The following is a 27,903-nucleotide window of genomic DNA, read 5'->3' on the forward strand; positions in this document are numbered from 1 at the left end:
GTTGGCCTGATCCAACGGGGCTCTTCTCATGTGAAGCTTCAGGTTGCCTGGGGACAATGGTGGACAAATTTCAAGGACTAGCTCTACAAAGCCCCATGTAGCTTTCTGCTTTCCAGTATCCCAAAACGATGGCAGCTGAGACCGAGACTTGCTTTTACCACCTGGGAGGATTCTGTCAGCACCCTGGTGTGTTGTGTTACTCCCCCTGCCGCCCGCCACCACATGGAACCTTCCAGGCATCTTTTGTTTCCTGTTTTCTGTCTCTTGATTCAGAGTCTCCGCTGCTGGCGTCGTTGGACAATCTGTTTAGCCCCAGCCAAGACTCTCCGAAGGAAGAACAGAACTGGGGGCAGGTAAGGTTGCAGCAGTGGCATGTCATAGGTCTGGCTTCTTGGCAGAAAGCCTCCCAACTTGCTTCCAGAGCTGAGGCCGGATTGGAGCCCCACTTCCTCTTTTCTGGGTCAAAAACAGGAACGGGAAGGGGTGGGAAGCGGGACTTCACAACGGGAAAACAGCAGAGTCAGATGCCCAGGAGGTAAAAAACTGGCATTGGTCAACTACTGGCTGACAGTTAACCCCTGTCCATTAAGCAGAAAGTAAAGTACTGGATGCAACCGGAGGCTGCTTTTATTTTATTTTGCTCGGTTTGCTTGCTTGCAGGATTTATATGCCACTTTTCAGGTGGACCTTGACAAAGTGGTTTACACAAGATTACTCTTATTTTTGGGAGGTGGGGGATGAGCTTCAAAAAAATGGGAAAGGCAACATGCTTGTTTAGAAAAAAGCTGTTACTGCTGCTTCTCCCCTCAGGGCAAGATGGGCCTTCAAATGCCCCTGTGGAGTAGGGAGGGGAGTTGTATCCAGTGTTAGTCCTACTCAGAGTAGACCCATTTAATTTGCCTAAGTTAGCCATTCATCCATTTTGAGCAGGGGTTAACCCATTAGCCCATCTAATTCACAGTTTTCCAGGGTTTCAGATGGGGGATGTTCCCGTTCCCACCGGGAGGAGCCAAGGATGAGGACCTTGGTGAAAGGTTGCCTGGTGATTGGTGCCTTTGCCCTATTGCTTCTTGAAACATTTCCCTGATCCTTTTTGTGTGGGGACCCAATTTAATATGCCCTCCTCTTCCATAAGACCCAGCCCCTATGAACACATATGGCTGCCTACATTGCACCCATTGGTCCATTTAGCCTCATACTACCTGCTCTGATGGCAGCAGCTTTCTGAGTTTTACCCCCAGCCTCACCTGGAAATGTCAGTATTTGAACCCCTGACCTTCACCATGCAAAGAGTAAACTCCTACCACTGAGCTACAGCCCTTCCCCTCATAATGGTTTCCATCTTTCATCATCTGACCCATGGCAAAGGTGTATGGGGCTGATGGAAATTGATTTCAACATCATTTGGAGGGTCCTAGTTTACAAACTGTGTGGGGCAGCTTTGGGAGACTTGTGGCCCCCTGGACTGCAGCTCCCATTGCCCCTGACCATTGGTCATGCTGGCTGGGACCAGTAGGAGGTGGAGTCCAACAATATCTGGAAGGCCATAGGTTCGCCATCCCTGCACTAGTACTATAAGAAGCTGCCTTTGAGGAGTTCATTTGTTCAGACAGCCTTCACCCAGACTGGCATCTTTCCAGGGTCCCAGAGACAGATCCATCTTCCTCCATCTCTTCCTACCTTCGCTACTCTGGGCTCACAACTGGGAAAAACAACAAATATTGCATGCAACACAGGGGCTCTACGTCTGACCCGTGATATGTCTAGCCCAGGACATTGTGTGCTGATCAACAGTGGCTCTCTTTGCTAGCTCCAGTGTGTGAGATTTCCAGCCCCCACTCCAAACAGGAGATGCTGGGGATTGAACCAGGGCCCTTCTGTATACAAAGCAGGTGTCCTGCTACTGAGATATGGCTCTTCCCAGAAGCAGCCAGGTCACTGTGCCCTTCACTCCTTCATTGACATTCCTTTACTTTCCACTATCCCTCACTCCTCTTAGCCCCCCCCCCTGCATCTGCATAATGTAGTTTGGAAGGGCAAATGCCCTGTCCATTTTGGTTTCTGGGTTGGATGGGAGAACCTGTCAATTCTGGTTTCTCATTTTCCCCAATCTTAATTCCAGTTCTCCACATAAGTTTCTGTTGTTTGTTTGTCTGAAAAAGAGCTTTCCTCATTCGCATTTTGGTGCTAATTTCTCCTAAGATAAAAGATTTCTGATCACAGTTTTGCAAACCATACATTTTTCATGCGCCTAATCCTAATATAATCCTTTTTTTTTTTTTTGGCAAGCTACTTTTCACTAAGATAAACCCATTTCTACACTCTTTTACCCAGTTATATGAAGTTTTACGCACATGACTTGGCAGTTGGAAAGCCACCTGTCAGTTACCTGACATCATAATGGCATCAGGCAACTGACAGGTGGGATGTTCCACTCACCTGCCAAAGTCAGCCCACGGAGGTCGGAGGTCGGGACAGGTAGCAAAAAAGGCTCCATTACCCATAACATAGTTATAAAGATTATCAATGAAACCAAACAAATCGAAGTGTAAATAAAGATCCAGCATCTCCAGTGAAAAAGGATCTCAGACAGCATTCTTTTTTAAAGAAAAAAACACACCCCAAAACCCAGATAAATATAATAACACATTAATTTGATAAAGGTTCCCCCCCCCCAATACCTTTCTTGTCATTGTGATGACATAGAAAACTCAGGGAGAGCTTCGCTTCCTTATTGGCGTCTCCCTTTCCCTCTCAGGCACCTTCTTGCGGTTTCCTTGCCACTCTTTTTGTGTGCGCCCCCCAATAGCTGTCAACTTTCAGATTTGAAAATAAGGGATCAGCAGCCTCGAAAATAAGGGACCAGCAGCCAAAATAACGGACCTGCAGCCTCACCTGTCCCGGGGACAGTCTACGGGATATCTAACAATCCGGGATAGCAGCGGGAAACGGCGCTGGAATAAGGGAATTTCCCGCAAAAAAAGGGGGAAGGTTGACAGCTATTGCCCAATGATCCCCATAGCATTTCTATGCAGCTCAGGTCTCCGGGCATCGGGTGTCAGGCAGCGAGAGTGTGTCCCCCCCCCTGCTCCCAGCATGCCACGCGCCTGGCAGCCGTGTATATAGAGTGGTAAAAATAGCTGGATATCCCATGCAGGGGCAAGCTTCTGGCGAGAAAGAGCCCTCGTCTTCCTCGACCCCCCTTTCTTGTCCCCCTGCACCCCAGCGCTGAGAGAGGTACGTACGGATCTTTTGTTGGGGCAGGGATTCTGGGGAAAGGACACACCGCCGCACACACACACACACACACACACACACGCAACCGCTTAATGCAGCCAGGGAGCGCACGCTGCAATTCTTGTTTTTATTGTTTTCATTCATTGGGTACCACCCGGCAGAACGAGGAAGCAGGGCAGATATTTTCATTATGTTGCTCATGGTCTCTGTCGTCGCCGTCGTCAGGGATTCAGTAGTAGGGTACAAACCCTCGGCTGGCTGCTAAGTCCCTTTTGCTTGCAGACAAGTAACAATGGAACTATGCAGTGCTGTGCGCTTTTCAGAATTTGATCCCTCTGGCTGGTTTGTCAGTCGTGCGTGCTGCTGTTGTTGTGGTGGCGCTGGTGTGTGCAATACACACACCCATGTCTTGCTTGGGTTGTGCGTCTGGGATCATTAGGAATCTCCCCTGTTAATTCGCTCAAGGTCAGTGTTCCTTCCATCTTGCATCGCTGGGATATCCACCCCACCCCCCACAAGTCATGCCATTAAGAGAAATCGCAGTGTGTATGCGCTCCCCGCCCCCCGCCCCCATGGCCAGCCTCACACCTCCAGCCACAGGGAGATCCCTGTGAAAGGCACGTTCTGGGTTTTTTTTTTACCGGTGTCTGGCTGGAAATGTTGAATCGCTTTGCTAGTTGCTAAGAAACTTCGGGGGGGGGGGGAGAGAGAGAGAGTGGCAGCCAATGTTTGCAGCTTATTGAAATGCTAGACTGAAAAGAGCCAGCAAGAACGGGAGGGAAGAAAGTGGGGTGCTTTGCAAGCTGGGAACCGGCAGGTGAACATGAAATTTCTGTTTATGTACCTAAAACGGGTATGTGGGGTTTTGCTGCTCAGGATGTGCAAATGCACTTGAGGTGTGCGTTTGTACAAGAAAGCTTGACTGGTTGCAGTAAGCCAACAGGAGAGCAGTTGCTTTGCACACAGAAGCTCCAGAGTTTATATCCTGTCATGAAAGGACACGGAGAAGGCTCCCTGGTCCAGGTCCTTGCAAAACAGCTGCCTCTTGGAGGATGCCAAAATAGCAGAGACTGGTCCATTAGGCTGAACAAGGTACTTCTCCATCAACCTCAGTCTGTTGTCAACCACCTGCTTTCTTACTTACATCCTTGTCATTATTCAGCTGAGGGGGTAGCCCTGCCTGCCAGCTTCCTCCTTCTCAGAGTTGCTCCTTGTAGGACACAGCAGGGAGAATGGGAACAAAACCAAAATTAGTTGGCTCCTCCAGCTATTGGATGTGGTACCACTTACTGTTTGTTGGCCTTATCTTCTGCCCTACCAGCTGCAGTGCACACTAGTGGCAACTAGATGCTTCTGGGCTACATCACTCATCATCCCGGACCATCAACCATGCTGGGAACTGGTGTCAGTCCACAGGATAGAGGGTGTTGGGGTGGGCAGGCAAACAGCCTGAGCTGGTGTAGGGCAGCTCTCTGTGTCCATAATGTAGCTGAGTAGTAGGGCACCTGCTTTGCAGTTCCCATCATCTGCAGCTGGAAGGACCCAGGAGCAACAGGTGGAAAACCCTGCCCACCCCAGACCTTGGAGACCTGCTGCAAGTCAGAGTCCATAGTCAATGCTGCTTCCAGGATTAGGTGAACAAAGAGTTCGACCTTGGATATGGCAGCTGGCTATGGTTAAAGATAAACAAATAATAGCTTGAAAGAAGAAAAGTGCTGAATTGTTTTCTGATGGTGCGCTCATGTGTCGTAGCATCATGTTAGAAATATGCTTTCCTCCTGGGTGTGTGGAAAAAGGGAAGCTTTTAATGTTTAATATACTATGGTATTTTAATATTCTGTTGGAAGCCGCCCAGAGTGGCTGGAGAAACCCAGCCAGATGGGCGGGGTATAAATAATAAATTATATTATTATTATTATTATTATTATTATTATTATTATTATTATTATTTTATTATTGTCACCTGTAGAGTGGTGGTTGTTTTAAAAATAGTGTGTGTGTGTACAAACACACACATATATATGTCTTTCATACAACTAAATTCCACTGAGTAGTCATGTCCATCAATTTCAGTGGGTCTCCTACAAAGAGAACCAACTTTGGATTCAGCCATTTCAAATTAAGGTGCCAAAGGCTTGGCATGACAGGCTTTTGCAACCAAACCAAAACCTTTTGGGGGAAAGCGAGAAGCTAATGGTGAAACCCATTTCTGAGAAGGGGTGTGTGTGTGTGTGTGTGTGTGTGTGTGTGTGTGTGTAAAATTCCTGACTGCTGCACAAAATCCACCCAAGGCTGATTTAAATGCATGAATCAAGGAAGAACTTCCTTGCCACAGCATTTTGTTCAGTGGTGGGCTGGCCCACTCTAGCCAGTCCATAGGAGTCAACTCCCAGGGGCCGAGAGGGCTTTGTCCCCGCCCCCTAAAATATTTGAGGGGGCCGGGGCCCTCCAAAGTCGATGGGTATTGCCATTCAAATGGCATGCGTACAACACATCATGTGATAGATTATACAGGGCCGGGCTTCCCCCCAAAAAAATATTTTGTTCAACATTGGCACCCCTGAGCCGGTCTAAGATGATCTGGCTCTTTTGAAGCCTAAGGGCATCATCCCCTTGTGGGCGGGACCAAAGCCAAAGTGGGTGGAGCAACCAGTATGACTCTTAAACTTTGCACTGTAGGCTGTGCTCCACCCACTCCAAAGTCAGGTGTTTGTACGCACATCCAAAGATGGGCATCACCACCCTGGCAGGCAAGAGGCACCGTCAGCGTTCAAGGACATATTGCAACTAATCAAAAACAGGGAAGGTGCAGAGCAGGAGCTGTGAGGAATGTAGCCGCTGGGGTGGGGGCATGGCTTGGCTGGAGTCCTAAGGGCCAAATACAGTGGCCTGGAAGGCTAAATTTGCCTTTTTCCCCCCCCCATGCTTGAGGCTCCTCATCCCTGATGTAAGCTTTGAACATTAGGTGTCAGTTGTTAGACTCCTCTAGTCATCAAGGTGTCTTGGAGCATGTGTCCCAAATAACAGCTTTCCAGCTCACCTGATGGTAGCCATTGTGGGGATTTGGAAGGCATGTGAATCAAGGCACTGCAAAGTACTCTAAGGCACTTGCAAGCCCCCTATGTTTTTTTGTTTTTTTTAGGAAGGGTCTCAGTTTTTATGGAAATTTTGAGGTGACATACATTTTGGAGTCTGACTGTCAACTCCAGCCAGCATGGTTGTATGATGCTGGGGATAGCTCAGTTGGTAGAGCATGAGACTCTTATTCCCAAGGTTGTGGGTTCAAAGACCCACTTCGGGCAAAAGATTTACTCAATGCAGGGAACCTCATGGTCTCTTCCAACTATAATTCTGTGTAAAGGTGTTGTAGGCCAAAATATCTGAAGAACATCAGCTTGAGAGCCAGTGTGGTGTAGTGGTTAAGAGCGGTAGTCACGTAATCTGGGAAACCGGGTTTGTGTCTCCGCTCCTCCACATGGAGCTGCTGGGTGACCTTGGGCCAGTCACACTTCTGTGAAGTCTCTCAGCCCCACTCACCTCGCAGAGTGTTTGTTGTGGGGAAGGAAGGGAAAGGAGAATGTTAGCCGCTTTGAGACTCCTGAAGGAGAGTGAAAGGCGGGATATCAAATCCAAACTCTTCTTCTTCTTCATCTTGTGCAAGGCAATTGCATCTGACAAATCTAACCCCCTGCGAGCCAATTTGTGGATATTACCAAGCATATGTTATATTATATAATATATGATATCAGAGTGTTATTCTGAATCTACCATTGGGTTAGCAGTGGGTGCTTATAACAAAGTCAAGCACACTTCTGAGGATAGGCAGAGTTCCCGTTCCTCACCATGGAGATGGTCTCCATGCAATTATGGGAATAATGATTCATAGCTACCTTGTAAAGTTTACCAAGATGCGGTTGGCCCATAACTCAGTTACAGATCTGTGTAGGCAAAGGGCCTCAGGTTCCTTCCCAGTTAAAAAGAACCAGCCGATGGGAAGGTTCTGTGCTTGTGGTTCTGATGATCTGATACCACACTACCCTACTGTTGGGTAGATGAACAAGCAGGTGGGCTGACACTTGGACAATAAGTTTGCTAGTTGTGTGCACAGCAGGGGTAGCCAATGTGGAAAGATGGGAGTTGTCCATCAACTTATGGAGGGCACTACATTGGCAACCCTGGATAACAGAGGAGGAGGATGTTCCAAATGACTCTGCAGGTGTGTGTTTAAATGCGGTTAAACATGGCTTTGAAGGCGAATGAGGCAAATTCATGGAAGATGCTCAATTTAACTGTGGCCATTTAATCACGATGGCTTTATGGAGCTTTCATGTCCAGAAGCTGACACTTCATTCGGTATCAACCCCATGGGGTGGGAAGGGGTGCTCTAGGGAGAGTAATTCCCTAGAGAGAATGTGGAGAGAAATTGGTGAGTTAAGTGAACAGGCGTGCTGCCCCATGTATTTATAAATGTGTTTTGTGTTGATTACTGTCAGATTATTGTTTTTCCCTTTGTTGCTTATAGTTTCTTCGTTTATTTGACAGTGTCTGTGTCTCTGTGTGTGTGTGATTGATACACACACACACACACACACCTCTCACATATGGTGTGTTGTTTATAATTTGTGGTGTTCTTTTTCTCTGTATCAGTGGAGAGGAGGTTACTTAGTTAAATAACATATTTAGATATGCTTTTCCATTCATTTTTTTTAATGTGGAAATGAGACTGAACACATTGTGAATGAGCACATGCAAAATTGACATGGGCCAGATATAGACAGATCCATCCATCCATATGCACAGGTCATTTTTAACTTTAGAAAAACCTCCACTTTGCTGTACAATACCAGTGTGTCTTCTCCATCGCAAGGATGCGACCCCTCTGAGATTTATTATGGGTGCCCCATACTTAGAACTCTGAAGCCAGCAAAACCTCAAGGTCATCTGGCCTTATTAGGTGTGTCTGTTGCGGAGTGTAACTGGACCCCACTCCTTCCCTCTTCAGTCAGACCAGTGAGGTGGGTTGCAGTGATCTTTGCAAAGAACCACAGGTCTATTTTCAGTGCCTGCTCCTTTGGGACTCTTCCCAAAAGCAAGGCTGTTACTTTGGTGCAGGAATGAGGTGTGGCCACGTGTTTGCCAGCAAAACTATCTATTGTATAGTGTTCCCCCTCAGGGCATTCCCATTTTACAGATAGAGGACTGAGGCCAGAAATATTAGTGACTTGCAGAGCTAGGGACTGAAGTCAGACTTCCTAGACAGAAGGGTTTTTTCGGGAGGCTGGGTACAACAGGGCTCCTGGAGCATTCTGGCTTATGCTTCATAAACACTGTTTGTATGAAAGAGAGTACATATTTTAATCCCTGGGGGGGGGAGAGACATTTGAATCACCGCCCCCATCGTACCATTTCCCCAGTGGTAATCACTGCCTGAAGCTGCTATTTAATTCCAGTTTTCAAATCCCATGTCTTACCCTGAATGCAAACAAAACAGAGACAAGCTAATAAGACAGCAGAGCCTTAGCAGGAAGGCATTGTCAGTGCTGTTTAGAGACAGGAGTTTGAATTTTTGTTGCTGCATGAGGTATTTGTTCTCCATATCATAAAGTGTATCCCTGGAATACAGGAAGACAGAGAGGGAGAAGGGACTGTGAATGATGCCTAATAATAATAATAATAATAATAATAATAATAATAATAATAATAATAATAATTTATTATTTATAACCCGCCCATCTGGCTGGGTTTCCCCAGCCACTCTGGGCGGCTTCCAACAGAATATTAAAATACAATAACCTATTAAACATTAAAAGCTTCCCTAAACAGGGCTGCCTTCAGATGTCTTCTAAAAGTCTGGTAGTTGTTCTTCTCTTTGACATCTGGTGGGAGGGCGTTCCACAGGGCGGGTGCCACTACCGAGAAGGTCCTCTGCCTGGTTCCCTGTAACTTGGCTTCTCGCAGGGAGGGAACCGCCAGAAGGCCCTCAGCGCCGGACCTCAGTGACTGGGCAGAACTATGGGGGTGGAGACGCTCCTTCAGGTATACTGGACTGTGGCCGTTTAGTGCTTTAATGGTCAGCACCAACACTTTGAATTGTGCTCGGAAACATACTTACCCTTTTGGCTCCTATCTATTGCTAGAGTTGCCAAACTTTAATCTTGTCAATCACTGGGATGCCTTATTAAAAGGGTGGGGGAAGCTTGGCATGAGTTGCTAGCTTTTGCTGTTCCTCAGGGTTTTGTCCCTTGCCCCCAACATTGGGCACATGCGACAGTTGTGTATAAAATTATGTGTGGTTTGGAGAAAGTAGATAGGGATACATTTTTCTCCCTCCCTCGTAATATTAGAACCTGTGGACAAATAATGAAGCTATAATGTTGGCGGAAGATTCAGGACAGAGAAAAAGAAGAAAAATTATTCTTAGGGTGCCTAGTTTAACTATGGAATTCACTCCCACAAGATTCACTATGACCACCAACTAGAATGGCATTAGAAGCAGATTAGAGGAATTCTAAGACTCCCTGGAAAAGACCCTGATGTTGGGAAAGATGGAGGGCACAAGGGGAAGGGGACGACAGAGGACGAGATGGTTGGACAGTGTTCTCAAAGCTACCAGCATGAGTTTGACCAAACTGCGGGAGGCAGTGGAAGACAGGAGGGCCTGGCGTGCTCTGGTCCAGGGGGTCCCGAAGAGTCGGACACGACTAAACAACAGAGGAATTCTCATATGGGAATAAAGACTATCAGTGGCTACCAGACATAATAGCTGTGTTCTGCCTCCACTGTTGGAGAGCGCTGTTGCATAACCTCCAATGTGATGCTGCCCAAATCTGCGACATCATCTTCCAGGTCTGAAATCCTGTGTGATGCACAAGACCCGCATAAAATCACAGATGTGAAAAAAGGAATGGCACCCAAAAACACACATTTTGGGGCAGTGAATGAGACCCCTCAAATTCCTACTTTTTTGGGGGGTTAGATCTTGGCCAGAAATCATGTGAAAGCAGGGCACCCAAAATGGCTGCCTTGCTCACCTGGGAAAAAATGGGAAGTCCCGGTTTTTCCAGGGCAGTTGATGGGTATGCTGTTGTGTTCAGGTCCTGCTATTGGGGTTCACCTTGTAGCATCTGGTTGGCCACTTTGGGAACAGGGTGTTTGAGTAGCAGGCCCTGGACTTGATTCAGAAGGCTTTTCTTGTGCTCTGAATATAGACATTAAAACAGTGAATTGTGTGGGGTGGAGCAGAAAAGGAGTGTGCCGTCAGTGGCGATCAGCTCATTGCCACCAACCGTGAACTGCATTTTAGGCAGGGGTGAACTCCACTTGGAAACTCCATTCAGGAGCTCCTGAATGGAACCAATCCCAGCACCAAATTTTAAAAAGTGACAAATACAGCATGCTAAGAAAAAATGAGGGATGCTGTTAAAGGCTTATCTACACTTAGCTTTCCCCCTTTCTGGGCACAGGTCCACACTGTAAAGCACTATGTCCATGAGCTCTTCTTCTTTTCCCTTGCATTTCCTCCATGAAAACCTGCTCTTTAACAGTGAATCAGAACAAGTGACAATTTGGATTTTCTGTGGATTGCTGCTTGTTCCAGTTCAACGGTAAAGAATGGGTTTCCATGGGGAAAGCGCCGTGGGGCAGGGGAGCACTCTGATGCAGTGCCTTACAGCACAGATGTGTGCTTAGAAACACAGCACAAAAGGAAGTTGGGTGAGGCCTAAGTCCCCAGGTAATTACTTTCAAACTGCATATTTACCTGCCCTACCTGCTACTCCTGATGTCATGTATGATGCCAGTTTTCGGGCAGGTGAGAGTGGCTTGGGGGAAATGGCCTCATGGGCCAAATGAAGTAACCCTTGCAAATAGGCAAATGATGGTGAGAAGTGCAAAACAAATATTTGCTTTTAATAATAATAATAATAGTTTATTATTTATACCCCGCCAATCTGGCTGAGTTTCCCCAGCCACTCTGGGTGGCTTCCAACAGAATATTAAAATACAGTGGTCAGCTAAGCATTAAAAGCTTCCCTAAACAGGGCTGCCTTCAGATGTCTTCTAAAATTCTGGTAGTTGTTTTTCTCTTTGACATCTGGTGGGAGGGTGTTCATCAGGGCAGGTGCCACTACCGAGAAGGCCCTCTGCCTGGTTCCCTGTAACTTGGCTTCTCGCAGCGAGGGAACCACCAGAAGGTCCTCAGAGCTGGACCTCAGTGTCCGGGCAGAATGATGGGGGTGGAGACGCTCCTTCATGTTTTGGGAAGACAACACACATGTGGGGTCAAAAGAGCCTGCTGGTTGCAGCTAGACTTGTTACTGCACCAAATTGCAAGTGCCGTGTCCATTTTCCATAGATTGTTGGTGCAGGGAGCTTTGGAAAGCAGCAGAAAAGCTTCCCTATCAAAAATGTGTGATCAAAGGGGCTAACCAAACCAGAAATGTATTAGGCTGTATCTTTATTTCTTATTCCATGCGGGGGAGGGCGGATAGAATACAATGAGCTCCCCCTCCTCAAAATAGTGACAGTGGGCAAATACCACAAATAGAAATTGTTGGGGTTAATGTCTAGGTTCGGACTTGTGGAGCCAGCATTATAATTTGCGGTTGTTGATGTCAGCAGAAAAGAATTGGGAAAGGGTATTCTCTTGCTGTCTTCAAAAGGGCAGACGCAAACCTCATATTTTAACCACATGCAGAGCACATTTAAAGCCCATGACTGCCCCAAAGAATCATGGGGACAGTAGTTTTCCCCTCACAGAGTTATAGTTCCCAGCACCCTTGCGGTGTTGATCTACCCTTTGTAACAAAAGAGGGGGAAATGCAAAGCTGTTTTGCTCCTGAGCTGTTTTCTGTTTATACTTTTGCACCAGAAAGTTTCTTAATTAAAAAAGAACAGAAGTGTGGGGGCAGAGACGTAGTATGGGGGGGGGACAAGTGGGCGTAGCTCTGGGTGCATGATTTTTAGGGAGCATGAGCCACGTACCCCCACACAATTATCCCTGTTCCGTCCTGTGAGCCCCAGAGCCTGGCCTGGCTGGCCTGGCCTTCGCGTCGCTGGCCCCCTTGCTAAATGGCCGCCTGGTCAGTGTTGGGGGTGGGGATTTGCCTGCCCAGGGCCACATTGACTGGGCATACTCCTCCATGCATGGATGGGCAGAGGCGCAGTGCAGTCCCATTTGGCTCCGGTGGCCAGGGCTGAGCTGGTACATGGGCTCCGTGCGCCCTCTGGCCCCCATGCACCTGTGCCCAGAAGCGTTGGCGGCGAGGGTTGGCCTAGTGCAGGGGGGTTCTGTTGGCCCTGAGCATCCTGCCCCTGCCATGCGCCAAAAAAGGATTCAGCACCGCTGGTGTGGGAGCTGGGGAGGTTTTTGGCAGTGCTTTGTGGTATGTGTCTCTATTTTCATCTGTTGGAGGGGAGGCATTCATGGTCCTGGGGACTTGAGCTAGTGGTGTAATCCAAGCTGTCCTCCCTCCATTAAATATGAAGCAATTGCAGCTGCTCTCCAAGGCAACCGCAGCAAGGCTTCAGGTTAAGAGACACCACAGTAACGGATCCCAGCTTTTTCTCCAAAGAGCTCAGAGAAGCCCCCACCACACACGTTTTTATTTTTATTTTGTCATTACAGTACATAGCTGTCAACGTTTCCCATTTTTTAAGGGGAATTCCCTTATTCTGAATAGGATTCCTAGCAAGAAAAGGGAAAAGTTGACAGCTATGTTACAGTAGCCTTGTAGGGAAGGGTAGGCAGGGGGGTGACAATTGAGGCAAAGTCTTCCAGTGAGCTTCATGGGGATTTGGAACGGAGTCTGTCCAGGTCTTAAGTCCAATACACACACACACCCAAAACAAAAACAAAACCACCGCCCCCCATGCCCTCCAAAGATTTTTTGGGACTACAAAGTTAATCAACCCTATCCAACATGGCCAATGGTCAGAGATGGAGTTGTGGTCCAGCCACAAGTCCCCATCCCTGTTTATGCACATGCTGTTTTAGAGGTTAGGACTTGATTGGCAGCCGCTCTCCATGGTATTACCAGGAGTGAGGACCCTGTGCTCCTTCTGGTGTCAGACTATAGCCCCCATCATCCCTGCCATGTTGCCCAGGGCTCATGGGAGTTCGGAGCCCAACAATGGCTGGAGAGCCACAAGTTCCCCACACCTTTCTTCGGCATTGGTCTTTCCCACTCCCTCAGCCTCAGAGCCTATTAAATAAAGATGCTAAGGGTTTGAACTTGATACCAGTTACCTGGGAAACTGCTTCACAGCAGGTCAAACTATTTGTCCACCCAGCCCAGCATGTTCTACTCCAGGGGCAGCTAACCCGTGGCCCTCCAGATGTTGTTATGCTCCAACTCTCACCAACTTCAGAACAAAATGTTCCCTGCTCCTTTCTTATGTCGCCTTGGCTTTCTGTCTCTTTCTGCTTTCCACCTGTGGAACTGAATGTCTGCCTTTATCTACTCTGGCTGGCTGGCTCTGCTTTGCTCTCCGTCTCCTGGTGACTGACGGTGGCAGCACCGCCGCCAGGTAATTGTTGCCATGGGAACTCCATCCTAAGGCATCTGCAATCCCCATTGTGGTGCGACCGTTTCCCCTTCCCTGCTTCTCCTAGATATGTTTGTGTAGGGCTGTTGTGTTCTCTCAGAAGCTGCAACCAGACCGGTGGGTATCTTGCCTGTTTGCCTTGCAAAGCTGGCCACCGTTGTTGGAGACATGCCGCTTTGGGTTTGCTCCTCTGAGGCAGGAAGTCTGCACATGTCCTAGGCTAGGATCTCTAGTCCTGGATCTTTGGTGGGGTGGAAGATGGCAAGTGTCGGAGCAGTGTTTCTCAAACTTGGGTCTCCAGCTGTTGTTGGACTACAACTCCCATCATCCCTGACCACTGGGTCCTGCTAAGTAAGGATGATGGAGGTTGTAGTCCAACAGCAGCTGGAGACCCAAGTTTGAGAAATGCTGTGGGTTACGGGAAGAACCTCTGGGGCATCAACCATCTTCTCCAGCTCTTGCCTCTCATCTGAAGCAGAGTCAGCAAATGGTTATTTGGGTTGACGCACCAAGTCCCATGAGTGTGTTTGTGCAGGCAATCTGTAATAGGACAGCTTCTTCCCCCACCACAGGGGTGAGGAACCTCAGGCCCAAAGGATGAATGTGGTCCTTCAGGCCTCACTTCTGGCCCTCGTAACTCTTCCGGATCGCATCCCCTGGCTCTACCAGCCACACCTCTCACTGATCCTGCTTAGCATTGGGAGCAGCCATACCTCGCTGGAAGGTGTCTTTGTACTCCAGTCATGCCTCTGGAAGGAGGACAGGGAGGGAGGCATGGATGGGTGGAGAAACCAACCTACGTGCAAAAGTAAAATTGATATCAATTGCTCTGCCCATTTTGCCTCTGGCCTTGCCAACCACTGGCACATGGCCTCTGGGAGGTTGCCTAGAAAGAAGTGCGGCCCTTGGGATGAAAAAAGTTCCCCTGCCCAACCACCTATGCTGTTGATGTGGTACTTTCTTCTCTCCCTCCCTCCCCTCCATTTATCTCGCAGGAGAACAGAGAAAGAGTGAAGGAGGTTGCTCAGGAAGGGAAAAGGTTAAGAAGCAAAGCAGCAGCATCTTTATGTTTTGCAGTCTAGGCCGAGCTGGGAGCTGACTGAAATTTTGCTCCCCTCAGTTGCGAAAGAGGAGACTGAAGCTTCCTCAAGGATCTCGACCAAGTGCTTTTGGGGTGGCCTTTGCCAAGCTCTGCAGCCTTCAGCCTAACTGAGCCCTTTGTTGTTGTTGTCTTTTTTAATTTTTTAATTCCAGGCAGAAGAACTCTTTGTCCCAGAATTTTTCAGGATGGCAGCTGGTAAGTGAATCCTCTTACTCTTTCCCTGACTTATTGCTCTTTCGGCCCAATTCACAGACCAGCCCACACAAACTGGAATTGAGGGATAGGTCTCTGAGTTTAGGTCTCTGAATACCAGTTGCTGGCAATTGCAACTGCGGAGGAGAGTGCTCTTGTGTTCAGGTCATTTTTGGGGGACTTCCCATTATTGGCCACTCTGATAGTAGGGTGGCAAACTAGGTGGGCCACGGGCCGGATCCAGTGAGCTCTATTATTATCCTTCAGGTCTTCTTATCCAACCTCCCTCTCTTGTCCAGCTACAAGATGTTATGTCCACCAACTTGGTTTTAGAAAGGGGTTTGAGAGGAGAGTAAGAAGAACAACTGAGGAACGAGGACTGCAGCTTGATTGAGGCAAGAGAGGCGTGATAGAGGTGCATAAGTGAAGTTGAATGTTGGGCTCTTCAGGACAAACAGAAGGAAGCAGCGCATGAACTATGATGTAGCAATGGCTGCAAAACTCGGATGGGGTTAGAGCAATTCATGGAGGATAAGGCTAGCAATGGCAACTAGCCATGGTAGCTTTTTTCTCCCTCCACTGTTGGAGGCAGGAAGCTTCTGAACACCAATTTCTGGGAATCACAAGTGGAGAGGATGCTATTGCACTTGAGTTGCTGCTTGAATGCTTCCCAGGAGGGGGATCCGGATGGGCCCTGTAAGAACAGGATGTTGGACTACATGAGACCCCTTTGGCCTGACTCAGCTTCAGGTCTGCAGTGGAGCCCATCAACACCTGTTCTGCCCACACCACCTTTCATGGTACCCACAAACAGCACAGGTGACCAAGAGCTGTGATGCAAATTTTGCACAACATCCCATTGCGATGTTACATCAGAGGCACTGTCAGGAATCCAATGGTGGCATTTTGGACTGCACTGCTACCACACTCTGCCCCCCATATGCCAGCCAGCCCTGGTGCCCCCCCCCAGAGGGGTCCCTTTGCCGTGGGATCCCCTCAAACCTGGGGTCGACTCTCATGCCTTCTGATTGGCCTTACATGTCATTTGAATAGTATTAGGACACATTTTGACAGTCCAAATACACTGTATTCCATCTTGCCAGTAGGTGTGTGCCTTGCAGCATTGCTCTAGCTGCATTACATGGGTGTCAGTGGAGGCTGGTGCATCAAGGCGAAAGGGGCATCACCCTACTATCTCAGCTTGCCCTCGGCCAGCCTCCACCTGTCTGCCTGCCTTCTTTCTTACAACCAGCCTTGGGGGTGTCTGTGCCTGCCAGATTGCTCCACCGCTGCCTTAGTCTCTGCAAGCTCAGCCATCTGATCTGCACCATGTAGGCTGAGAGTACCATTGTTTTTGGATGCCTTTGTCATGTCTTCAAATACAATTGGCTGTATTAGCCCGCCTCTGTTTTTTAATGAATGAATGAATGAATGGGAACCTGGTTTGCTGACAAAAGTGAGTTCACTGCACAAACTTAGGGCTCATCCACAGTTCTGCTTTCCCCACCGCTTTCCCCCAGGAAAACTCAATCTTTACTACAGAATTGGAACAAATGTCTATCGGGTTTTCTCCAGATTGACATTTGCTTTGATTTAGCACTAAGGAGCAGGTTTCCTGAGGGGAAGCAGAAGGGCAAAGGCTAAACCACATGGGATGAGAGGAGAGCAGTGTCTCACCCAGACTTGCACTTGTCCTGTGCCCAGAAAGTGTGGGCCTGACTGGTTTTCCTGAGGTGGTCAGCCTGTGTCTGGGCTTTGCCACTTCAGAAGGAGGCTCACACGTCTGAAAGTTTCTCTATAGATATCAGTTCTTGGGCAGAGGCTCTCTCCTGGCCTTTGCATCTGAGATCCCCTTAAACAGAGATTGTACTGAGGACCCTCCATAGGAAAAGCAGCTGCTCTGTTCTGAGCTGCAGCCACTACCAGCCATGTCCACATGTCATGATAAGCAAGGGCTGCTGGTTGCTGGTGTGATGGTCTTGGCTGCCCAACAACACCTAGTGTGCTTTTCCTCTGCTACATGTCAGAGAAGCAACACAGGAAGCCAAAGTTAAGTTTGGCTTCCCACAATGTCGAAACACAGCATCAAGGTTTGCTCCTCCCTGACAACCCAGTGCTGCTAGCATGCCTTAAAACTATGGTTTGCCACTGGCTCGTAAATCCTAGCTCATTAGGGACAAGCAAAGCATGGCTGGTAAATTGCCTTGTTTATTTCTTCCTCTTGTGCTAGAGGAGGAGTAAGGTCAGCGGGGGGTGGTCTGTTGGGACAAGAAGGCTGGTCCTCAGCTGCTCATCTTCCTTTTTGCAACCGGTCCAGGGGGTGGCGCTCACTGACCTCTTCTTCCCCATTAGTGTTTCCTTTGTATATCTCAACAGGGAGGAGGATGGGAGCAAAATTAGAACTACTGGGCTGTGCCTGCCATTGGCTCTGGCGCCACCTACTGTTGGTTTCCCTGCCTTCCAGCCCACCAGTCCCAAGGGGCACTATCCTACACTGGGAATGACTGGCCCATGGGAATCAGCATGCCCATAATATACAACAGACCATGATAATCAGACAACTTTGTCCTTTCTTAGCTGCAAACGTGGCTTTCCTCGGAACACCCCCTCTGCATTTTAGGTCGGTCCGCAGTACGGAAACCAGAACATAAACATCTCTGGTTCAGGCACATCAAAAGATTTCCCCAAGCCACACATGTCCCCAAGTAGGCAGTTGTAATTCTAGAAAGCTGTAATTAAAGGAGACCTCACCCTGCTGCTTGCTGATGATGCCCTGAGCTGTGGACTGCTCCAAAACCCACCCTTTTTATTTTTAGCTCTGCTGCCTTCTCTGTCGTTAGGTTTTCACCCATCCAGTGCAATCTTCCAGGGGCCACGTGCAAACAGTGGGTGGGGCCAGAGTCTAGTTTCTAGACTCCCCCACCCCACCCCCTTCTCTAACTTCTGTCCCGGCAGGGAATGGGCACAATCAGAGATTTGGGACACATCCCAGGCAGGCAAAAGTAGAGCCAGTGAAGGACGTGGCCTGAGAAGTTCTGAGGGCCAGATAAGGAAGCCCGGGGGGCCACCACTGCCCTAAAATGCAAGAGATGGGGGTGAAACTGCCTGCACCCTGACAAAAAAACCATTACTCAATTCCAGAAGGAATATAAAACAATTCCTGTACTCTGAAATCATTGGCTTGAGGGAATGTGGTTGTTTCTTAAGTTCTTCATTATATTGTTATTGCTGCCATAGGTTCCTTCAGGAGGAAGGATGCCATATAAAGGAATAAATTAAATTAAATTCAAATTAAACTTTCAGTAGTTTGAAATTTGGCTGAAGCCCAGCAAGGGACATGCAAAATCCCATCCTGCTGTGGATTTGTGGCCTAGTGCCCCAAATGCCAACACTCTTGCAGTGTTGTGCTTCTAAAACACAAATCCAGACTTAATTCTGTGCATGGAGGCAGATTTGTACATCCAGGTCAGGCAGCAGGTTGGACACTGTTGGTGCCAGCAAGACCTGCAGACTAGAAATAATACCATTCCCACAATTCCACATGCATTTTTTTATTATTAAAAAAAGCACAGAAAATATGAACAGATGATGATAAAAAGAACAGATTCCTGAACTTTGATGACTCCACATTTTTGTAACGTGGAAATTAACAGCTGGGTACATGGACATAACCAGGATTTATTGGGGTTGGGGCAGGACACCCCCCTGTCATCATCCTCTGTCTGGCTCAATCCAACAGTTTTGGAATGAAATGTCTCAACATCAGTTGTTTTAAATTACTTTCTTTTGACCCCAAGTGCTCAGAAAAATTAGTCAAAATCTTTCTACAATTTCTACTTTTAGTTAAGTGTTTTTATTTTATTTACTTGATTATGCCCATGGCTGGGTAAGTGCAGTCATGAAATTGTCCTTCAGTTGTGAGAGAAAATTCTCCTGAAGCACTCTTTTTCATTCTTACTTCGCATCTGAGACCTGGGGCTTACAAAAGGACTGGGCTCAGGAGTTCTCACTCCTCCTGCTCCAGCCCTAAAAAGGGTGTATGTGAGCAAAAAATATCCTCTGCACCAATGCATTTTAAGTAAGGAGTTGGGGTCAGTCTGTGGGCAAGGTTACCCTTTTAAAGGGGCTTTTTTTCCAGCAGCAACTCAGGGGAACTCAGTTCCAGCACCTCTCAGTGAGACCATTGTCATTCTGAGAGAACAAGGGAGGTGTTCGTGGTGAGTTCCGGCACCTCTTTTTCTAGGAAAAATAGCATTGACTACATCCAGCGTAACACCGTGGATATTCTGGGCTTTAGGGCTACAGAGACGCAAGTTCAAATCCCCACTGAGCCAAAAAAACTCACAGAGGCTAGTCATTCTCTCTTAGTCTGGACCTACCATACAGGGCTGTTGTGAGGATACACTAGGAGGACAGAGGAAAAACCGTGTACACAGCCCTGAGTTCTTTGGAGGAAAGACAGCATAAAAATTAGAACATCAGAATAGCATCTTGTTTTCCACGGCAGACCACCAAATGCATCTGGGAAGCCCTATTCTTGCTCTGGTTCCCCAGAAAACTGGTTTTCAGAAGCATGCTGCCTCTAGGTTTTCAGAAGCATGCTGCCTCCCGCATTGCAGAGGGTTAGACTAGATGACCCTTGGTGTTCCCTTCCACCCCTACCATTCTATAATTTTGTAATGATGGAAGGAGGCCTGTATCACCCACCTTTCAGCTTCACTGAGTTGACTTCACAGGGTTCTGGCATTATGAGAGTCGGAGAAGAAGCTCTGCACCACGAGCAATTCTGTATGGCTCTATCATGCCTCACCCTTACTAGTGTGGTATAGCAGGTATGACTAGGACCTGGGAGACCTGGGTTCAAATCCCCGCTCACTGGGTCGCCTTGGGCCAGTCACTTGCTCTCAACCTATCTTACCTTGCCAGGTTGTTGTGAGATGAAATTAGAACGTTGTATGCCACCTGGAGCTCCTTGGAGGAAAGGAGGGATATAAATGCAACAAAACAAACAAGCACGCAAGCCCCTAACCATCGAAACCTGTCCTTGAGGGGGGGGGGTTTCTCCAGCTCTCTTTGCTCAGTCTCATACCATCTTACATTATTACTAATTTTAGCAAGAGCCTCTCTTGGATTCTGAGTGCAGATTGGAGTTGAAAAAGATTCATAGTGAGACGGCCTCCTCCAATTAGATTGTTTTATTTTTAGATTTAAATTATATTCAGATTTTAAGGCTGTCCACTGTAACTGGCACTTTAGCGAGCTGTGAATGTAACGGGTCCTTCTTGTGTTGGTTTCTGTTGTAGAAGTTCTGTTTCCTTCTACCCAAAACAAATCAAGCTTCCCACAGCTAGTGCTGCTGGGAGTTTAGACTATAAAGAATACCGTCTCCCCATATTTCTGGATTTTATTTTGCCTCACCTCAAGTTGCTTCCTCTTCCTGTAACTGGAATACATCTGATACAGTTCAAGATTCCTCCAGCTTCTCTCAAGAGTCAAGTTTGAATTGTGCTGAGGAGAGGCCCAGTGGCGTAGCGTGGGTTGTCAGCACCCGGGGCAAGGCAAGTAATTTGCGCCCCCTAACCCGTGGATTTGCGCCCCCTAACCCTAACCCCCAGATGTTGCGCCCGGTGCGGCCGGCCCCCCCCTGCACCCCCCACGCTACGCCACTGGAGAAGCCTTCAAAGCAACAGATCATCTTACACTAACATGAAGCAGTCCCTTTGAACTCTATGATCCTATAACTCTATGATTCGATGACTCTGGGTCCTCCTGGGCTGGATCCAGGCTCTGTTTGCAAAAAGGAGCACATCTGGAATCCTCCACCCGTATTGGATTCTTGGCCCCCTGCAGATGCTGCATGAAACAATTGAGCCCTGGCATCTACTGGCCCTTAGCAACGGTCTCCATGGCAACCTGTGTTGGACTCTGAGCCACAAGGCCTCCCTAAAAAGCCCAGCCTAAGCCCAGCCCAGCCCCAGCTGTGGAGGGCAGGTGCCCAGAGGCTCATGGACAAAAAATGTACTAAGCAGGAAAAGAGAGGCTTTCTGGGGGGCGGGAACAAGGAGGAAGGACAGGGCGGGAATCAAAGCAGCAAAAAGGAGCTACCAGTGCTGGAGGGAAGATGGGTGCCCAGTGTTCCTGTGTAGAAGATCCCATAGTTAAAGCTGGCAAAGGTAATCCTGCGAGGGAAGGCAGCAATCTTTGCATCTGACGGCCTTAGGGCTTGTCTGAAATCCTTTGAAAGCTGGCTTCTGTTCACATTGCCCAAAAGCAGAGGTTGAATGCCTTCCATTTGGCAAGGGGCTGGGGTGGAGAGCAGCAGCAATAGCATGTGTGTATTTGTGTGTGTGTGTGTGTGTGTGTGTGTGTGTGTGTGTGTGTGTGTGTGTGTGTGTGTGTGAATCAGCGCTTGCTTTCTGCTGAATATCTCTCCCTGGGCGGGCATCTGGTAAATGTCCACAAGTGCTTCCTTCCCAGAGCTTAACGTTGTCTTGTTCCTTCTTTTCCCCTCCCAGAAAAATTGAAAAACCACAAGATCATCTTTGTAGTTGGTAAGTATAGGAGAAGTTGCTGGTCAGGCTGATGCAGAAATAGATCTCTCTCATCCAGCTCATAGATTTCCAAACAAACAGGAACAGGAACATTAATAAAAGTGAGGAACTTACCACTGAAGGGTTGGCTGGGGTATGTTAAGGAAGGATCTGGGGCACGGGTAGGTAAATTAAGGCCCGCGGGCCGGATCTGGCCCAATCGCCTTCTAAATCTGGCCCACAGACGGTCCAGGAATCAGCTTGTTTTTACATGAGTAGAATGTGTGCTTTTATTTAAAATGCATCTCTGGGTTATTTGTGGGGCATAGGAATTTGTTCATTTCCTCCCCCCCGCAAAAAAAAATATATACTCCTGCTCCACACAAGATCTGAGGGACAGTGGGCCACCCCCCTGCTGTAAAGGTTTGCTGACCCCTGATCTGGGGCATGTTAAAATCCCAAGGAAGAGTAAAAACATAGTAAGGAAGCAGAGGTTTCCTGGTGCCCCCCCCCCCAGCTCTTCAGGCTTCCCTCCTTCCAGGGGTCCTCAGCCTACCTCTCCCCAGTAGGCAGTCACAGTTGGAGTAGGGGTAGGGGAGTTTGCATTTAAAGGTGAACCTGTCTGATCCACGCTTTCAGAAACAGCACCACGAAACAAAATGCAGCAGAGCTTTAAAACTCATTCTTATCCAAGTTTTGCAATGCAGTTCTCCTGCCGAGTAATGTGTTACAAAAATGCACTTACATTCTGGGGGGGCGGGAAGTGTCCATTAAATTGCGTACAGTGGTGCCTCGCAAGACGAAAAGAATCCGTTCTGTGATTCTCTTCGTCTAGCGGTTTTTTCGTCTTGCGAAGCAAGCCCATTGACGGATTAGCGGATTAGCGCTATTAGCGGCTTTTAGCGGCTTATCTGCTGATCGGATCAGCTGATAAGCAGCTTAGCGGCTTAGAAAAAGGGGGGGAGGGAAGAAAACCAGCAGGAACTCGCAAGACATTGTCGTCTTGCGAAGCAAGCCCATAGGAAATTCGTTTTGCGAAGCACCTCCAAAACGGAAAACTCTTTCGTCTAGCGAGTTTTCCGTCTTGCGAGGCATTCGTCTTGCGGGGCACCACTGTATATTAATGAAAGTAACATAGAGATGTGCATTATGCTAGGGGGAATTGCTTTGCGAAATTGCGTTTGTTTTGAAAATGTGCATACAAAAATGTGTTTATGAGGGGAAATTCACACAATAACACTGAGGAATTTTCATGAGGTTCTTTCTTTTTTTTTTGCAAACTGATGTGGCCATGTGAGAAACTGAACTTAAGACTGGAAAAAGAGAAGCAGGGAGGAGGATGGGGGGGTATATAATTAGTTGGTTCTGCCTGTCTTTGGCTCTGGCTGCACCTGCCATTCCCTCCACCTCATCCGTCCCAGTGGGTACCAGGCGCCACTGCCTGAGAAGGTTTCATGATGTGCCACTCCCTCCCTTAAGCCATTTCTCTTCCTAGACTCTGTGGCGGAAATGTCTTGTGTTGTGTTGCAGGCGGGCCTGGCTCAGGAAAGGGGACACAGTGCGAGAGGATTGTTCAGAAGTATGGTTACACCCACCTATCCACTGGCGACCTCCTGAGAGCAGAGGTCAGCTCTGGCTCAGACAGGGGGAAGAAACTGTCGGCCATCATGGAGAAGGGAGAGTTAGTCCCACTGGTGAGTTTATGGTGGGAATAAACGGGGTTAGTTCTGACAGGGCCCTGCCTTCAATGCTCTTCTTAGAATTGTAGAGTTGGAAGGGAGACCAAAGTTCTCTTCCAACCCTCTGCAGTGATCTCCACTAAAGCATCCCTCTGCTTAAAAACCTCCAAAGAAGGAGAGTCCACAATCTCCTTTCTTGAAACTTGAAGCCCTTGGTTTGGGTCCTACCCTCCAGAGCAGGAGAAAGCAAGCTTCCTTCATCTTCCATGTGACAGCGCATTAGATATTTGAAGATGGCTATCATATCTCTTCTCAGTCTCCTCTTTACCAGGCTAAACATACCCAATTTCCCTCTTTTTTCTACCTAGTTAAGTTCTTCCCTCTACCACTCTGTCACCTTTCTTTTCCAATTAAATAGTTTTTATTGTGTTATATATACATATGTAATAACAAACCCATAACATAACATTCCTCATAACATAACATTCGCCTCCACCACTACCTCCAAAACAGGTATCAGGTTATACAGTAACACAATTGATTTTTATTCATCCATACAAATTATCCAAAAGTCATTGCCCTACCCAGCCACTCTGGGCAGCTACCAACACATATAAAAACATGATATAATATCAAACTTTAAACACTTCCTAATACAGTGGTACCTCGCAAGACAAAATTAATCTGTTCCGCGAGTCTCTTCGTCTAGCGGTTTTTTCGTCTTGCGAAGCAACCCTATTAGCGGCTTAGCGGATTAGCGCTATTAGCGGTTTAGCGGCTATTAAAGGCTTAGCGGCTTAGCGGCTAAAAGGCTATTAGCAGCTTAGCGGCTTAGAAAAAAGGGGGGAGCGAAAAAAATCGCAAGACTCGCAAGACTTTTTTCGTTTTGCGAAGCAAGCCCATAGGGAAATTCGTCTTGCGAAGCACATCGAAAAACGGAAAACCCTTTCTTCTAGCGGGTTTTTCGTCTTGCGAGGCATTCGTTTTGTGGGGCACCACTCTACAGGGATGCTTTCAGATGTCTTCTAAAAGTTGTGTAGTTCTTTATTTCCTCAACATCTGATGGGTGGGCGTTCTACAGGGCGGATGCCACTACCAAGAATGCAGTGAGGGAACTGCCAGTGCATTACAGTATTCTTCTTTGGCAATCACTCGTAGTTGAGTAAGATTGTCTTCCATGAACATGGTCTTAAAGTGACTGTGGAGGACTGTGGAGGCTAATTCTGGATCCACACATCCTTCCTCAGTGAAGACATAGGTTTCCAGGCAGGAGTTGATCAAGGTGAGGGTTTGCCAAATGTGCCTTCCTCTTAGCATGTTTCCCCCTTTCGTCCTGAGTTTGGGCGTCTTCAAAGTTCATGACACCTGTGGTAAAGGCTGTTCTCCAATTTGAGCGCTTGTGATAAATGGCCACCCTATTGCATAAAATTCGCCCAGTTTTACTGTTCCATTTATCACTTTTAAGTTATGGGTTATTTTCTCAGTGGTAGCTGATTGCAAAACATTTTTACACCATAATACCAGGGACAGGTCTTGTAAGACCTTCCAGGTTTGAGCTATAGGTAGCTAAGCAACCATTTCAAGAACAGTCAATAATTCCTTGGTCTCTATATCAGTGTTTATATCAGCTCTACCACCTGTTGAAGTAGAAAGTCTCTTGCAAATGACTCTATGCCTTATGACGGGAGCTGCCTCAAAGAATACTTGCATAAAGCCACTTTTTTTTTTTTACTTGAGTTCCCTCCAACCCATTTGTCCTCTCTTACTAAAAGGAAGTCTGTATGCAACTGAAATGAATCACAGAATCATAAAGTTGGAAGGGACCTCAGAGGCCATTGACTCTGGCGCCACCTACTGTTGCCCTCCTGCTTTGCCAGTCATAATGGGTACCAGCCACTGCTGGGGCACCTCTCCTGATCACAGACCCCCACAGTTTGCAGAGCGCTCCTGCGGTGTTAACTTCATGGCATTTCCCTTCTCTGCTCACAGGACACCGTCCTGGACATGCTGAGGGACGCCATGGTGGCCAAGGCAGACACCTCCAAGGGTTACCTGATTGACGGCTACCCCCGGGAAGTGAAGCAAGGCGAGGAGTTCGAGAAGAAGGTAAGAGTGGAGTGGGTGGGATGAGTTTGGGAAGGGCTGAACCGGAGGATGATTGACTCAACCAGAGTGGGGTGGATGGAAAGAGAGACCCTTCATTCTGGTTGTAACCCTAAACATTCAGTGGGGAGGTATTTGCTACGGATTTTGATTTGAACCTACCTGGTTTGAACTTTCTGAAATGACATGCAAGCTGAAATGCAGCTATCCTTCAACTTTTGCACTTTTCCAGGCGTTGCAATGCAGTTTTCCAGCCCAAGAGTGTGCACAGTGGTGTGTATATTCGGGGAAAGTGAGCTTCCCTCTTGTGCATCAGTGGTGGTGGTTTGGAAGCAGTATTATTTTGAGCGTTTCCTGACTGGGATTCCCTGAGACAGCACAAGATGGCAGCATTGTTCCCCATGCCTGGTCTAAGCTTGGCAAATAACTGCTGGTTTATTCCACATTCCTAGAAGCCTGGGCAGACAAGACTTGAGCACAGATTGAAAAAACCTGGACAAGGTGACTAGCAGCTTGGGGTCCAACCCCACTCTCCCCAGGTGGAGCTCCCAGATTGAATCTCCAGCCATTTCCAGTGTTCTGGGCTGTGACCTGAAAGACCAGGGTTCAAATTCCCACTCAACCATGAAGCTCATGGGGTGAACTTGGGCCAGTCATTGCCTCTCATCCTAACCTGCCTTACAAAGTTGTTGTGAGGATTAAATGAGGGTGAAGAACCACATACGGAACTTTGAGTTAGACCAGACCCTGGGGAGCCTGTGGCCTTCCAGATGTTGCTTAGCTGCTGTGCTGGCTGGGACTGGAGAATTTAGGCCGGCGCAGTTATCATTTCCTTCTTCTCTTCCTCTCCCCCCCAAACTCCCTGACCCCCTCCATGTTGCCTCCCTGCTCAGATCGCACCCCCAACATTGCTGCTCTACGTGGACGCTGGCAAGGAAACAATGGTGAAGCGCCTGCTGAAGCGCGGGGAGACGAGCGGACGAGTCGACGACAACGAGGAGACAATCAAGAAGAGGCTGGAGACGTACTACAAGGCCACGGAGCCTGTCATTGCCTTCTATGAGAAAAGGGGCATTGTCCGTAAGGTGAGTCCCATCGTCCACCCATCTGTCTCCCTCCGCTCCCAAAGACATAGGATGCAGGACAGCAGAAAGCAACTAAGTGTTGCAAAATGGCCACCACTTCTCCAGGTTGGCCACTCCACTCATGGGTGATGAACTTGGTCTGTCCAGATAATTATTCTGGGGGTGAGATGCTTTGTTTGTTCAACAGTTCCAGCTTGAGGAGATACCATGAGCTGCAGTGACGTCTTTTTCTCTTTTCTTTTCTTTTTTTTTAGCTCGGAAACAGCAGAGCTTCTCTCTGTTTCTCTCTGTCTCTCTTTGGGCAAATTGGCCACCAATTTGGTTTCCCTGGTACAGGATTTCCAGCAGCCAGGGGTAGGGAGGGTGGGAGCTTCCATGTTCCACAATACTCCCCTTTCCCATGAAAGACAGAAGCTAGAATTAAATAAAATGGATGCAAGCTGGCTTGATTTGCATCATTTTTGCAGGTTGCAGCTTTTTAAGGGAATGGGGGTGGTATGGGTATATGGAACCCATGAACTGGGCCCCAGTTTGCACTTACTTAGGCTTAGTAAACCTCTAGACCAGGCATAAGCAAACTCAGCCCCTCCAGATGTTTGGGACTACAATTCCCATCATCCTTAGCTAACAGGACAGTGGTCAGGGATGATGGGAATTGTAGTCCCAAACACCTGGAGGGCCGGAGTTTGCCTATGCCTGCTCTAGACTCTCAGTATTTTGTGAGGGGGATTCAAGCAGGTTTATATTAGACAGTCCTCACATCATTCTGCTTTTGTCAGTGGTCCTGCAACACTTTCCCCAAGGTGGCTGCATTATTTGAACCTGGCACCCTTGTCCTACAGCATGACAAAAGTGGGACAAAAAATAATAATGAACTGGACCATTTGTGCTATGAAAAGTTACAGGATATTCACTGTAAGGAAACAAAGCAGCATGTGCACCCTGAAATGTCTCCAGGTACAAACAGCACTGAAAGCCAGATGCCATCATGAGTACAAATAATCCTGAATGAACAATGGAAAGGGTTTTTTACTGTCTACCTGCAGAGCAAGCTTTGTGCAAGCCAATCAGGATGGATGCTGGATAAACGGGTTTTCTGGAGGAGCCCTTCCTTTCAGCAGGGGGCAGTGAGGTTCTGGTTCATCTTAAAGTGAGGGTGAGGGGGAGTCCAGTCACAACATGGGATGCCTCACTGTGTCTCTTGAAGATGTCCTGGCTTCATTCATAACTCCAAAGGAAGTGTCTACCAGGCCTCCAGATGCTTGGCATAGCAAGGCAGTGAGTAATCCACAGGCCCCACAGGACGGAAGAGGGGGCGCCAGGCCGATGGAGACAGTGTGAGGATTTAGGGGCAGAAGTGGACAGAGAATAGAGGAAGCTGTGCCTGGGCGGGGAGGAAGGTGACTCCCAAGATCCATAGCACTTTGGCA

General features: G+C 48.0%; 1 protein-coding gene across 3 annotated transcripts in view; it reads left to right on the forward strand.

Annotated features, from left to right (window-relative positions):
* The window catches only part of AK1 (adenylate kinase 1), a 56,384-nt gene that overhangs the window by 19,201 nt on the left and 9,280 nt on the right, over nt 1-27,903 (forward strand). The window contains exons 8-13 of one of the 3 annotated variants that reach the window (XM_082208934.1): nt 274-353; nt 15,037-15,079; nt 21,592-21,627; nt 23,137-23,300; nt 25,275-25,391; nt 26,282-26,473. In XM_082208934.1, coding sequence (XP_082065060.1) covers nt 274-353; nt 15,037-15,079; nt 21,592-21,627; nt 23,137-23,300; nt 25,275-25,391; nt 26,282-26,473 — 632 coding nt within the window. Of the gene's footprint in view, nt 1-273; nt 354-3,120; nt 3,234-15,034; nt 15,080-21,004; nt 21,250-21,591; nt 21,628-23,136; nt 23,301-25,274; nt 25,392-26,281; nt 26,474-27,903 lie in introns of those variants that run through there. The other 2 variants (XM_082208936.1, XM_082208935.1) reach the window with 2 other exon arrangements.

The sequence above is a fragment of the Podarcis vaucheri genome, assembly GCF_965113315.1.
Source record: "Podarcis vaucheri genome assembly, chromosome: Z".
NCBI classification, from domain to species: domain Eukaryota; kingdom Metazoa; phylum Chordata; class Lepidosauria; order Squamata; family Lacertidae; genus Podarcis; species Podarcis vaucheri.